The 15,194-nt window shown below is 37.3% G+C and overlaps 1 protein-coding gene across 1 annotated transcript in view; it reads left to right on the top strand.

The window, feature by feature from the left end:
• Positions 1-15,194, top strand: part of LOC121076880 (BTG3 associated nuclear protein) — a 147,190-nt gene that overhangs the window by 77,514 nt on the left and 54,482 nt on the right. Inside the window, 1 exon segment of the mRNA XM_040571514.1 lies at positions 1,105-1,149. Within this exon segment, the coding sequence (XP_040427448.1) occupies positions 1,105-1,149 (45 nt within the window).

The raw sequence follows: 15,194 nt of genomic DNA, 5'->3' as shown, positions 1-15,194 counted from the left end.
ACACAGGGAGGGGTATTGCAGAGTAAATATAATAAATATTACATAAATATTACAGCTAAAGACAGTAGTCTTGACAGAGCTTGTCAGACCTACAGAAGAAAGGAAGGATCAGAATGTTTTGGGAATGCATAGTGTGCTATAATAAAGCTGAAGGAGTTTAAAAAGCCACTGGAAAAAAAAAATCTGATTCATCAGCTACTAGTTGTAAATGATCCTGAGGTTTAAACACCAGCGTCCGTTGGTTGGGAGTTTCCTGAATGTAAGAATTTTAAGCACTACATTTGTCTGTGACAGATGAAGACATCTGGTTTTAAATTTATTGCAATGTACACAGCTTCAAAAAAGACGATGTGTTGCCAGTAAAAGAAAATGTAGAAAATATGCAAATCAAAGAACTCAAATTCTTTCCTGAAATGTCGTATTTCACTGCAAGTCTTGGTGTTAGAGTAACTGTTTTTTCTTAATCTGTGTGCTTTTAAGAAGGCATCTCTGAGCATATGAATAAAAACTCAGTTTGTAATGACACTGCTTTCATTTTTAATTTTGTAGCTACAGTTTCCTTTAAAGTACGTTATTCAGAATTTTTTGTAGTAGATGTAATTCCTGTAGTAGAACTATATTTGCCTTTACTTTATCAAAATTGGATATCAAAAACATGTTAGCATAGGCAGTGACTTTATAACAGCAAATAGTGACTAGCACTCCATACAAATAAATGTTACGCTGCTAATGCTACTTTAGTAAGGCTTTGACTTACACTTTCGGTTTTATATAAATAAGTAAAAATGGAAATCTTACCTCAAAGGCCATACAATCAGACTTTGCATAAAAGTGCTGTACATTACACACTAACTTTCAAAAATGAAAACATGTGGGTGCTGAAAAACCTCCTTGCTTTTTTAAAAGTCTGTTTATCCTCTGTGGTTAAAGTGCTGAGCATTGAAGTGTGGCTGAATTGCCAAAATAGCCCTCAGAATTTCCTAAATTAATAGGTTTCCTTAATATTGAAGTTGTTTAATAATGAGATGAGAAACAGGCCTTTTTCAGGATAGAGAACTTTCTGAATTCCCAAGTTGTATTTATTTTAATGCTCTTATTTTACAGGGAAACCTACAGATACATCAAGTTCATGTTGGTCAAGACGGGCAGGTAGGAACAGAGCTGAGTTTTAAGCAGCATTTTACTTTATAATTGTTGTTGCAATTGGAATGATTTGGCATTATTTGTCTGTTTTAAAGAACAAAATCTGTTCTGGCCTTTGTTTATATAAAACTTGCAAAATGAGAAAACAAACTTAGTATTTTGTCTGTGGACTAAAAGTATTTGACCAAACTTATATCATTCCTCCTGCAATATACTTTATCCCTGTGTTTTATACTTTTTTTGGCCTCTTCACTCTTATGTTTACTAACGGGATTGATTATATTATGTACAGTATGTTCTTTTCCGTGTTATCAACTGTCACTGTGGCCAGATGTGGACTGCAGTCTGTGCAAACCTAAGAACGTTTATTGCTGAGTTTTAAGCAGCTATTTTTTCATTATATGGCTGTCTTGGGAGAAACTGATCTTTCACATCTGCTTTTGTTCTTTTTGATAAGATGGCTTTATTAGGTGCTTATGCATACATGAGGTAAGAAAAAAGTTTTTACTTTGAGTGATGAGTCAGTAAGTGTTTAAAATAGCAGAATTTCCGTGTCAGGTGTTGGCAAAATTGTTAACATCTGATCTCAGACATGCTTTACTAAATGGTGAATTATTACAATATCCACAGCACAAGAATATTCTGGTAGGAAGCTTTCTAGCCTGGCCACTTGAAAAAAATTGTTATGTTTCTTCGTGTTGAATAATAATAAGCTGTGAGACATATGGCTAGAACTTGAGTACTGCACTGAATTGAAAAGGCTTAGACCACAAAGGTTCTTGAACTCTGAGGCCTTGAAAAGTTATTGGTACTCTGAACTTTTGACCACATACAGTGTTTTATATGGGGAAGCAATCTAATCTGTATTTAAAAAGAAAAGATTAAAAAAACCCTGCACTTTAAATGTTTGTTAGTGAGACTTTAATCAAAAGTACATTTGCAGAAGTGAGACTGGGAAAGGTGATTTTTTGGAGACGTATCAGAACCTTTGTTTTAGAACTTAGTGTTCATTTTGCCTTCTGAGTAAAATATTGCTATCAAAACTATATTGTCTTAGAAAATTAATATTGGGTGGTGGTATATATCTCTGACAATGACATGTATGGATTAACTTGAATTTGGTGAATTATACAATACGTACTCATAACAAGTATGCCACAAATTGCATCTCTCACATAAAAACAAATAATGTAGTCTAGAATACTGTTGCAAATCCAGGCTGTTTTTAAGAGAAATGCTTGGATGATAAATGTTTTCCTGGAAAACCCCCCATGCTAGGCAGGGACCTGTGAGTCCTCTCATACAACAGTAACATTCAGCTGTGTCTCATGCTAAAATAGTTATGAAGTTAAAAAAGCTTACAAAATCCAAAAGCCCATAAATTGTGGGTTTTGGTGATAATCTGACCAAGTAGCATTAGTACCTGGAAAATAAAGCTGCACTGGAAAAATGGTATTTTAAAAGTGCTTGGTTGTAAATGTGCGTGCACATGTGTGTATATCTATATGGGTACATTGTTCATTGAAGTGTGTGACAGTATACACAAGATCGGGAAGAAAAGCAGGATTTAATTGATTTCTGTTGAAATCAACATCAGTAGGTTATCTGTATGAAGGCATCAGTGCTATTATATACTGTGTATACTATAGAGATAATTTGGTTTTAAGTGGTTGTGGGTGTATATGTAGGAAGTAAAGTTAGCATCCAGCTTTTCCGAGGAAACTTTTTTTTTTCTTCATGTTCTCAGCTGCATTTTAGTGCAGAAGAGTACCTGCTGTCCCGTGGGACCCGGCAGCCTGGCGGTGTCACGCTTCAGCTGGCATCTGCACTAATCCACAGCAACCCTTAAGCACCTCCAAAAGCACTCGCTGCTGAACGCTTTTCCAGTGGACCACAAAATACAGGAGCAAGCAACTATTTAGGGGATTTTATCTCCCTTCTTCACTAGACATTGAAACCTTCAGCAGCAGTTGGAGCCCTGTGGGGCTGTTTTGCAGTGAAATGGATGAGTAGCACTCACATGATTCCTTGCAGCAGCTGCGTGCGCCTTATGCCAGGGGGTAGAGGGGAGCTCTGTGGCTCAACTGTCTTCTGCTGATCAGCTGATCTGTGCCGAGCGACCTTTTTTTTGAGCTATTAGCTCATAAAAAGTGCAAAGGAAAATGAGTTAAACTAAATTCTGTTTGTGGTTTAAGAATGGAAGTTGAAATTAATACATTTTCCTTGGCACTCGCAGTGGGATAAGAGCACAAAAACCTGTCATATGATACGGTTTGGTGGTAATGGAAGTCAAACAATCCAGTAGCTTGCAGTCATCTGTACATGACCTGTGATCAAAAGGACTTCTGTGGTTTTCCCACCTGTCCATTACTTTTCAGGAGACGGTCTTTTTTTTCCTTGTTAGGAAATTCAATGCACCCTGCCAGGGGACACCAAAGAATATTGATAATAGGGAAAGTGAGTAATGTGTCACATTTGAGACTTTAGTCAGCTATCAAATATTCTTAGCTGACCAATATGTACTTATTAATAGTACTAGGTCTCAGCTTGGCTTCATAATATTCCCTTTGGAAATTCATCTTATTCTTCTGTTTCCCATGTATTATCGTACGCTTCCCAGACGTCAAATATTCTGTCTGTTCAGACGAGGTTTAGGTCTGCCTCTTGATGCAGGCTTTTGCTCTGAACCACAAGTTAAAGGTTTACAAGAAGCCGGGGCTGCAAAGCATGGAGCTGTTAACTTCATAAGAACAAAAGTAAAAAATGGTACAAATCGGCTGTGAAATTTTGTCAGTAAAACCTCCAAGATATGTTTTCAGCCTCATGACACTGGCAGTAAATGGTAGCTTCTCTGCAGAGTGTTGCAGTTGTTGATTTCTTTTTCTCCCCCCAACCCCATTCTGAATCGTCTGTCCTGGTAGTTGCACTGAATTTAGATCTTGTTTTTCTGGCATCATTGTTCATGGAACTAATGAAATCATGCCAAAAAGAAAAACTCTCTACCTACACATGTGTTCTATTAGCTGAAAGCTTCATATTTCAATGCACGTTTAATAAAAATACCAAACTGCAAAAATAATTAGACTTCGTATTAACTAACACTTGAAGCCTTTGACCAGTGGGAATTTCTTTGGGCTTGGCATTTTATACTTGTGAATTAGCAGAGGTTTTCTGATGTGTCTCTCTCTTTCCTCTGATCACCTGGCCTCCTTTCTCCCAAACTCCATCATTTTCTTCCTTTGTGAACTTTCGTGTTCTGCATCCCAGGAGGTGCTCAGTGTGCATCCTGCACAAGCCGTGCTGATGTGGTGCCACACAGTTTGGAAATACATCGGGGTGTACAGGGATAGAAGAGGCTGACCTCAGCAGTTTGACAGTCCTTGATATCATGTTTTAGACATTCAGTTTTTTACATCTGCACAGCCAGTGTTTCTCCATTGTAGAAATTAATTAAAATGACACCAGGCAAATGATCTTCAACTAATAGCCTTAGTTTTTAAATTAAAAATTTAATGCACTTTAAAATCTAAAATAAGATCATATATATTACTGGAGAGCTGATAATTTGTTCTGCTCAATGAACAAATAATTAATAAGAGTAGCAGCATTAGTTCACTTAATCTCAAGTATCGGTATCTGTAGGTATGTTAGAATAATGAGGGGAATCCAGAACAAGCAATACGTATGGTTTAGCAGCAAAAAGCTAGCAAATGTAAATTGCTTTTGTACTGTCATTCTTCCTCCTGTGTGTATGAAATAAACATATAGAATTGCTACTTGATACGTTACATTTTTCAAAAAGAAACTTGACATTTTATATAGTTGTAAACACAATCTCTTCCAGATAAATTTGTAATCAGTGGTTCACTGAGATGAATCCAGAACTGCTGAGTTACGTATACCTAGAGAGAGAGGGGGTCACCTTGATAACACTAACACATTTCTCTGCTGCTCAATGAGGCATTTGTACGTTATCTCCTACTGAACTTTGGCTCTGACCTTGCTGCTGTGGGCTTTGGGGCACCTCCTAGGTCCAGGAGAGTTCAGGTGCAGGGCTGTGGAGGTGGCTCACCAAGTAAGCTTTACAAAAGCATCCTCAGTATATGCGCGATGATTGTTATGAGAGTTCATGAATCCACGATCAGAAAAGAGATTCTTGCAAAATTGCCATTGTGTTGGAGAAAATACAACAGACTTCAGTGCTGCAAAGTAGCAGCTAGCTGCTGTTGGGCCTTAAAAGTTAAGATATACACGGGTATGAGAAACAGATCAGCGAAGGCTTGTCTTTAATGTCCTCAGGAGGAGAATGAATCTGATGTCTTGTTCAGATCTGGTTTCAATACACACAGCACACCCTGTAATACAGCGCAGGAGGAGATATGACCTCACCACCTATGTTTGAAACATCTGTCCTACTTCTGTACTCTGCTGTAGTCTGAAGCGAAGGGCAAGCTGTTAAATCTTAGAGCAATGGAAAAGGGAGAGAAATGGTTCCAAATGTTCAGAAGAAACCCTGCTCATTCTAATAATTCCACGTAAAATCCAGGGAATGTTACTTGCGATCAGATCAAACTAAAATGAGAAGAGGCTTGTTTGTAGAAGAAATAACTTACAAGCTTACGTTAAACCTCTTTTTACCTCCCTGATAATTACTGAGATGCTCACACTTGGCTTTTAGTGAGGGCACCATGGTTTTTTAACGTCCAATTTAGTCCGTAACTTGAGCGTGATTTTCAGTTATACAAACAAAAACGTGTTGACATATTAACTCGGCTTCTGCTCACTTCTATGCATTTTGCAGATGTTATTTCATTGGGAGAGAAACCATCTAAAGTACTTTCTGAATACGCATTCTAATTGCCTTTACCAAGCCTTTGGAGACATACTGCACTTTCTATCAATATTACCAACTTCAATAATATATTATCTGAAACAGAGAAAAGAACCGTACTTCACAGTTCTCAATTCTCATATAATGGATCTAATTAAAAAGTTCTGGATTTAAAAATACTAAAAATTGTTATTGGGATTCTTTGGTCAAGAATGATTATAATGTAGGAGTGTTTTTTCCTGGCCCTAATTTTTAAGCAGTAGAGGGCAGTAGTATTAAGATGATTGTCAGCTACCTTCTCAGCAAAAACTAAGAAATGAGGAGGAAATTTGAAGTGCAAGGAATGTGCTGCTCCGACATCAACCTTGTAAACTGTCGTACCATGGGGACAGAGACACATTCACAGCGTGAGTCTTTCTGCATGCATTGCTGACATGGGGTCTGTGTGTGCACGCGTGTGTGCTTGTGTGCGAAGGAGGGAGAGGAAGAAGACCTTAAGTTCTGCACCAGCTGTAGTAGTAGATTGAAAAAGCTTTGTCCTGTTTCAGCACATCTGCTTTGAATAATATGCACAGAGAAACAAACAGGATTGTTAGAAGAAAAACAACAAAATTAAAGACCCAATATAGTGCAGCTGGAACTTAGACACTGCCTGTACGGTTTTGAAAAAGTAACTGGTTATTTCTAAATGATTCTTTGGTAATAGGTTGTACTAAAGTCTTGCAGGTCGGCTGTATTTTTAGGAGCAAAAATGAAGAGAAGGATTTTGAAACAAAATGAACAAAACATGCTTTATGCAAATTTGATGTAGAAGCCCTGTGTATTTATGGATAAAGTAAAACTACTTAAACTTTAGCATGAGCATTTTAATTGCAATTTTTCCTTTTTTTCATGAGCATAGTCCTTTGTGCACATACACTCCTTTGGCAGCCTGCAGAAGGGCTGTTCTCCACTTTAAATTCTGTTCTTGCTAGCAGATCAACCAAAATACTTTCCAGACTTCTCAGTTCTGAAAACTTAGTCTTCTAGAGAAGGTAGTACTTTAGTTAAACAGGTGTTTTGGGAAATGAAAATCAAGAAAAATAATTGTAAAGCAGTTAAGTATATTAAGATTTACAAATGTGTATGGATTAAAAAATGGAAAAAAAAAACTTTCTGAGGAGATCAGTAACACAATATTTCTAGAAAATTACTTTTGTAAGAAGAAAGTAACAAATTTGTGTTAAGTGTGTGAAACAACAGCAAAAAAGGTAGCTGTAATAAACTACTTTAGCTATAGAATTTATAGAATTTAAAATGCATTTGTAGAAGGTTTGTACCTCTTTTGTAATTGTAAACCAGGGTATGACGCTGTCCAGTAGCAGAGCAACTGCTCTTCAGTGGTCCTTGTCATTGTGGCTCTGTTACAAGTAGTTTACTGCACGTTGTTATATTTGACAACAGAACAATGATTTTCTTTACCCAGTAATAGGAGACGGTATTGGCATAATGGCAGTCAGGAAAACATAAGAAACTATGAACCAAAGTGCAGAAGGGGATCTGCTACTTAGGATATGTTAATAGGAAAATACTTTCTCTGTAGTTGGAGAATGCAAAAATAATTCTGATCTTTCATTGAAACACCAAATATTTTTTACTACATAACATAGTTTATCCACTGTCAGAGAAAATGCTGAGTGATTTAGAAGCTCATTGAAAGTCAACAGGCCTTGCTCTATAGATGAGGTACCACTTTTGAAAACCACCTGTGTTGTAAATCCAGGGATTCTGTTTTGGTAAGACTTAAACTCTAATGCAGTGACGTTGAGGGCACCATTTCTTTCCATGTCCGTGTCACTGAGTTAAGTGATCCTTCTGCCTTTCAGCCACCTTGCAGAGCCTGGAAGTGAATGTACTTTTTTCAAACACGATGAGCGCGTGCACTTGTTGTGTATAATTGTATTTCTCTCCTGGATAATTATGTGGAATTTCAGAAATGAGTTATTGAATGGCTGAGTTCTGTAGACATTGCAGAAAGCTGTAGGAGATATTGAAAGCCACAATGATTGGAAAGTACCTTCAATTTTTATACTTATGGTTTTAAATGTCAAAATGTGTAAAGTATTTTCTTTTTCTCCGTGGAGATCCTTAATGTTCTGTTACAAAAAAGTGATTGCTAAGTTTTTTTTATTATTTTTAGATTCAAAGTAAAGAAAAAGCAGGAGCTTTTTTTTTATTATTTTTTTCATTTTGGTAGCAGTTTCACTGCATTAACCTGCCCACATACAGCAATTTTCATGACTTTTACTGCTTAAAGTTGCTTTGTAACTCTTTTCCTATACAAAGATTTTTTAAAAGGGGGTAGGAGGGCAACTCTGGCAAATTTTAAGCAGCATACAAAAAGGGTAACTAGTCGCTGCTATTATTTTGTTGTCTCCTTCACCTTGTTTTCACCTTGTTGAGATTTAAGTTATTTTTCTTCCCGTTGTTCTGTCCCCAACTTCTTACTCCTTAATTATGCGTTCTGCTGGGAAGGCAGTAAAAAAATATCTTTTGTACCAGAGAGTCAGCAGTATCACATCACTGCAGACTTTATTGGGTCATAAGTTTCATTAGTAAACTGGCTGTATTTAGTTTTGTCTGCACTTTTTTGTGCCAGAAGGTACTGTTTCATTTTACAGAGAAAACCAGCGATGTTCGTGCTGGCCTGATGCATCACCAGGAATACTATCCTGAACTGGGTCAAGAGGAAAAACTGTTTTTCCAGCAACACGGCCCATTCTCAAATGTAGTCATCTTTGAAGCCCTGATGGCAGTCAGGTGTTCCATTTTCCACTCTAAGACATGTTCATTACTGCATTTTTCTGTTCCAAGATGTAACAGCTATACATTGGCAATCCCTGGAGCAGTTTGGTATTCGTGAAATTGAACCCAATTTCATTCATCATGATGGATAAATATTCCCTCCTTTTCAGAGTGCTTAGCAAGGACTTCTAGAGTCTTTGCCTGTTTTCCATTTATTATTCATGTTTACATTAAGCCAGTGGGAGAGCAGACAAGACAAGACGAATCTGTGTGATGATGTGGAGAAAATATACAACTGCTCTGTTTGGTTTTGGTTTTGTTTCTTTGGAGTTTTGCTTGGGAGGAGTTGCACCATTTCCCAGCTAAATTAATAATATTAATAACAACAACTTACATGAATTTATTTACTGTTATGATATCTCCAGCTATTGAAAATAATTTTTCATTGGGTGGGTGCTGATCCTGAATGCTGGCTTAACTTTTTTTTTTTTTAAAATTCACATTGGGTTGGGATTGATCAGATGACTTTTTGGAAAATTAACATACTTTTGCATTTTCTCCCCTCAACTTTAAAGCAGTTATTATGTGGTGATGAAGTAATCATAAAAGACAAGCTCATTGCACACGTGTGGGATGACACTAGCAGTAGCTAGTGCACGCTGGTGCCCTTAGCGTATGAACGAACTGATCTATGTGTGGTGACGTTTTCCTCTAAGTGTAGTAGTGGAAAGAGTGCTTTGTGGTGTCAGTACGTATCCAAGTAGATTTTACATCTTGGAACGGAGGGAAACATGGAGGAACGAAACAAGCTTAACCACATTTATCGGGAACGGAAGAAAGGAATTACTACTTTGGAGATAAACCACGTATTAAGTTGCTGTTACAGTGTACTTAGGGTTTGGTGTGCAGCTATTCATGTGCTGCAGTCTGTTAAAGGTCATTAATTGCTGTTATTCTGCTGTTCAGCATCTCGTTTAAAATGTGAGCTCAGGAAACCATGGGCAGGCCTGCCCTCTGCTCGGGGTCTCCCCTGAAGTCCACTCGTGCTCCCCGGGTACCATTTGCCTGAGATTATAAAGCCGTTCTTGTTTTACCGGTTGAATTATGAACGAGATAAAGTCTAAACGTAAACTTCAATTATTGCTTAAAGATTGTACTGTCAGATTTAAGGAGTATGGGCCTAGTCCAGGAGACTGAGAAATTTCTTCTGCATGATGCAGCGCTGGGCTGCTCTAAAGCAATTCAACTGTGTATGTAGGACAAATGTAAACATTTCGAATTGCTATTTCTCATTTCAAATCTAACCATTTCCTTCTGCTTTAATCTACAAGTGTAATTTAGGCAAGCTGCAACAAAAAGTCTTATTACAAAGCGAGTCTACCTAATCAGAAAGTAGGAGGCTGGCCGTGCAAAGCCAAAGCAGCAGAAGGATGCGGCTGGGGTAAGGAACCTTTCAAGTCAGCTTGTTTAAGATGTTTTCCCATCTTTTGATGATCAGTAATTACTACACTTCAGCAGCCTCACAGTGCTTTGCCTTGCTTTTTTTGGTCTTTTCTAATTTGGGACCCAGCCTACCTTTATATGCAGAAAAAAAAATCCTCTGTTCAAGGCGAAGTAAACAAAGTCTTCAGCAGCAAAATCTCTAATGTATTTATGGTGGTTTTTTTAGTCAGTTCAACTTTTGGCAAAGTGTAACATGAAGGAAATAGCTTTCCATTAATAATAGAAGATTCAAATTTGACCCTGCTTTCATGCTTCATTTCAGTGACGCAGGTAAAGATTTGTTTTGGGAGCAAATAGTAAATTCCAGCAGATAGTTGGCTCTAAGAGCAGAATATAATGTCTGTGTTTTAAACATAGAGCTTTTCCCTAGCGCTTCTCGAGATTTAGACATTATGTCACACAACTATTTTCGTCTTCTGTTCAGAAGTCCCAGCTCCCAATACAATATCTTAATGACCTATCGAGTCTTGCACTCCTACCTTTCTCACATCACAAACTTAGTTGCTTTTCTTTGGCTTACTGATCAAAAGTACTAAAGCGTGCAGGGATGTGTTAAAACCAGCTTGTTTTAATACTGAAAAATATTATTTTTTTTCCAAGTTATTTATTTCTTTTTGTGTAAGTGTTCTGGCTGGTGGAAAAATTAATAAAGATGATTTGTTGATCGCTTATAGGTACTTTGATACCGTCCCTGAGCGACAGAGTTCATAGAGTGATCTGTGGTGGTTGTAAAGCAAGACTGTTTAATGAAGGTTTTGGAAAAGGATAATATTTTCTGTCATCTTTTTTTATTTTTCTCCTAAGAGGGTGGGTTGTTCCATTAAAATTCCATTCAAGCAGACAGGAGCATTTATAATGCTCCAAAGAATATGTTCTCTATTTTGGAGTATATTATGTTCTTTATTCACTCAAATCTTGTTTTAATATTGCTGTAAACTTAATAAGAAGAGATGAGATATGAAGTGATAATCTTTTAAATATAAGGAAAAATAATTTTCTCTACCTTCATAGAAGGCATAGGTCTAAGCTGTCTCTTATTAGAGATTTTGGTAATAAAAATCTCTGCTTGTAGAATAGCAGTCATCACAAAGCTATCTTGCAGTGCTAATCTAGAGAAATCATTTCTTTTTTGTTTTGTTTATTTTTTAATGCTCTTCATTTATGATTTTTCTCATCATGTGATATGAGCCCCGTCTTTATGCTGCAGATATGTCCTTATCCCATCACTTTGCATGTTGTACTAGTTCCCTGCTCAGTTATTTGAAGTATTAGGGATGCCCCTAGCATCACGTGTGTTTTCAGAAATCACTGTCCCACATTCCAGATTTCAGCCCAAGAAGAATTTGGGGAATGAATGGTACAATTGGACTGTCAGTGCCCGTGATAGGTTGACACCATATATTTTATATATCCTTAGCTGGATAGAAACTACTTGCTTGCTGCTGGCTGACCCTGATGATTGCTTATCTGCTCGGCGTGGAGAGATCTCATTTCATCTCGATGAAAAACAAAATACTTGTGTGCATGTGTATGTGTTGTCAGCTTGCTAAATGGCAGGTATAGAGTTCAGGCCGTTAAAACACAGTTAAACTTTGCACCATGTTAAGTACAACGGTAAATCTTGATGATTTAAACCTGTCTCCAGATTTCCATATTGTCTGCCTAGGTTAAATGGTCTGTGGGATTTTTTTGGTGTTTCACAAATGGTGGTCGTGACTTATTAAATCTTTTGTGACCAATTGAAACGTGTGAAAAAGTGAAACAGCTCCCCTGTTTTGTCTTCTCTTTTAAAACATTTACTTTTTTGAAGAGCATGGCCACGACAGCCATCCCTTTTAAAAATTAAACCACAGTGACTCGTTTGCTAATGAAGAACGAGCTTATCTTTTAGACAAAAACCTGTGTAGTTTACATGGACTTTCCAGCGCTTTTGCAAGATAATGTTAAGCAGTGAGATTTCACCAGCTGATAGACTTCGAATGTCTGTTGTTTGGTTTTAATCCTTTCCATAGTTCCAATATATTTTCAGTCTACTTTTTCAGAATTCTTAAATTCTTAAAATATTTTCAAGCAGCTGAGCAAATACCTAACTGAAGAAGGATGATCAGAGAGCATCCCTTTGTGATTTGTATGCTGGCTTAGAATAAAATCTGTAGTTCTGCAGTTGGATATTTTTAACAGTTAATGTTTGTTTCATGCAGATTCTGACATTAAAAAACTACAAAATGACCAATTTGTGGCTTATTTTAGAGACTGAAATCCCGCATCAACCGTACAGTTTTCAGTTTTGAGCTCAGATGCTATTTTAATTATCTGAAATATATTTACTGTATTCAGAATTTTTCTGTATTACTGAGAGTAACATTCGGAAAGTCTATTTGGAAAATCATCCACAGCAGCTTGCATTAGACATTTCTTTTGTGTTCTGTGAACAGAATTCTTCTTTCTGGAATAAGTACTTTAAATTATAAACTTGATTGATTTTATTTGATCCAGTCTGCTGGGATTAATTGTTGTATACATGCTCCATCAATTACTCATCTAGAGCTATCAGTTCCCGACTGGTCTGGAAGCAAAAAGCAGTAGTTCTGCTTCACGCACAGATACTCTTTTCCTTTAATAGAAACTCTGGGCTCCAACCAGGACTGGGCTATGAATGAGTCTGTTTTATATATTGCTTCATTTATTATTATAATTACTATAATTATTATTATTATTACAACTGTTTTGAAACGTATCATTCCATACTTCTGGAATGGTGCTAAATATTTGTGTTAAACTGTACAAGCATTGCAGAGTTCACCAGCAGGAAGTGTTATAATTAAGTTATTTATCATGTTAGTGTGGTTTTTTAGTTATTGGTTTGTTACAAGTGGCTGGTAATGACACTGAAATGAGGTATCTGTCCCGCAGCAGTAACGCAGAAGGAGGTGCTGTCTTCAAATCCAGCCCATCTCACTCAGGTTGTGTTTTGTTTCCAGGACTGTGTTTTGCTGCAGAGCTGGTACTGCGGTGTCGACTCCAAAACTGTCGGTTCATTGGTTTCAATGCTCAAGAAAATAAGGGTTGTAAAAGTTGCTTTAATGCATCAGGCTCAGATAGAGGCAAAATGTCGACGGTGCCAGTAGGTAAGGAGAGGTAACAGCCAGCAGTGAAAAAGATACGAATCAGTACTCTTAAATTCCAGGTGTGTTGTGCAATTTTGGGGGAGTTTAGTAACAGAAAGGCAGGTATTAAAGCATTTTGCATGAATAGCAGCAGGAAGACAATAGTGTGTGTGTTAAGGATAGGCTATCTGCTGTGCTGTATGTGTGAGCAAAGGAGGTGTGCACGTAGAGAGCAGAAGGCTGTAAGAAACACCAAACCGGAGACCGTGCTCTGAAAAATGAATGAGATTGTTTCAGCAATGGCACAGTGACTTCTGTTGTTGGCTTTGGTGATGGGATCAACATGATTCCTTCAAGATTAATTTATTTTATAATAGGTCAATATACAAAAAAGACCGTACTGGTTGGTAAAAGGGCTTGTATGGAGATAGAAAGGAGTTGCATACAGAAATATGCCAAAACTCATTAGCAAAGATAAAAGTTTTTGTCAACAAAGTTCCCTCTGTGTCTGTCTCACCCACCTGTGTGCTAGGGGGTTGCATTTTGCTTTGAACCCAGACTGCAGGTCTCCTAAAAAAAAATGTCTGTTCTGTCTGTGTATCCGTGCAGTACCTGGAACAGGACGCTGATCTTCAAAGGTGTAAAGGAAAATACCAAATAATTTTAGCTTTTGGTGTGTATTTTTCGTTGTCGGTGGTGATACTTCAGAGATTCTATCAGAAACATGGGGAAAGGAGTGATCAAGTGAATCATCTGTTCCGAGTTAAACGAAATATGACTTAATCCTGCATAATGGGAATGGAACTGTCAGAAACATTTGCACTGGCTGAATTCTTTTCCAAGTGATGCTAAGAGTTTTACTATTATTTGGTGTCCGATAAGTTCAACACTGGACTCATAACAACAAACAAAATCACTCATGAAGTTAACGAAGCCCAAAAACTGAGGACCAGATACTTCTTCCATAGATTCTCGAAATTATGATGGCCTTCATCTGGGTCTGCGTATGCTATTGGAGTAGATTAGTAGTAGTTGAGGAAATTCAGGATTCTGAATGATTGAACCAGAAATGGGTAGGTAAAACTGCTCAGGGACACTGTGATCTGTTCTTTTAGAAAATATGATTATGTAAAAGCATTTACTAGGTACATTAGCTGTAAATGTCTTCATTAGAAATGCTCCTCTCCTTTGGGAAAGCTTAATTTACATAATTTGCTTTGAAGAATACAGGTCTTGATGTACCAATACGTGTGACTTTCTGGAGTTATTTTATTGATGATACATGCATGCTGTAGGTTTCCATGTGTTGAGTAGAGTATTTTTCATTATTACGGGAGTGTAGTGGAATATATTTTGAGGCTGCTGTCAAACTTGATTTTTAAAAAAATCTGTCACTGACCTTTACCAGAGCAGAATTTTGGCCACCGATGATAGTTTAGATCGAGACAGACTGTTAACAAAAAAGGAATGACGCCATTATAAAATCAGAACATCTGAATTCAGAATTGGCCCCTCTTTTTCTCCGGACATATGTTTTTATAGTAGAGCAGCACATTTAATAACTTGCTACACTGCTAGAAGCCACAGTTAAGTATCACTGAATTGTAAACTTCTGTGCTGTACAGCAATTCAGTATCACTTGTTTTTCTAGAAAGCTGTGATGGAAACTTGCAGCGAATCTAAGAGTCAGAGGAACAAAAAAAATTCGTGGAATGTTGTAAAGTAGTTGACCAAAGGGACGATATTACTGCTCTTGGTCTTGTTGCCAGCAGTAGCAGCACTAGTGCATGGGTATCAGTCTCTTCTTTCGTGTAGCACTTTCAGTG

This window comes from Cygnus olor, chromosome 12, assembly GCF_009769625.2.
Source record: "Cygnus olor isolate bCygOlo1 chromosome 12, bCygOlo1.pri.v2, whole genome shotgun sequence".
Lineage (NCBI taxonomy): Eukaryota > Metazoa > Chordata > Aves > Anseriformes > Anatidae > Cygnus > Cygnus olor.
Note: the sequence above shows the minus strand (reverse complement) of the source record. Positions and strands in the feature narration are given on the sequence as shown.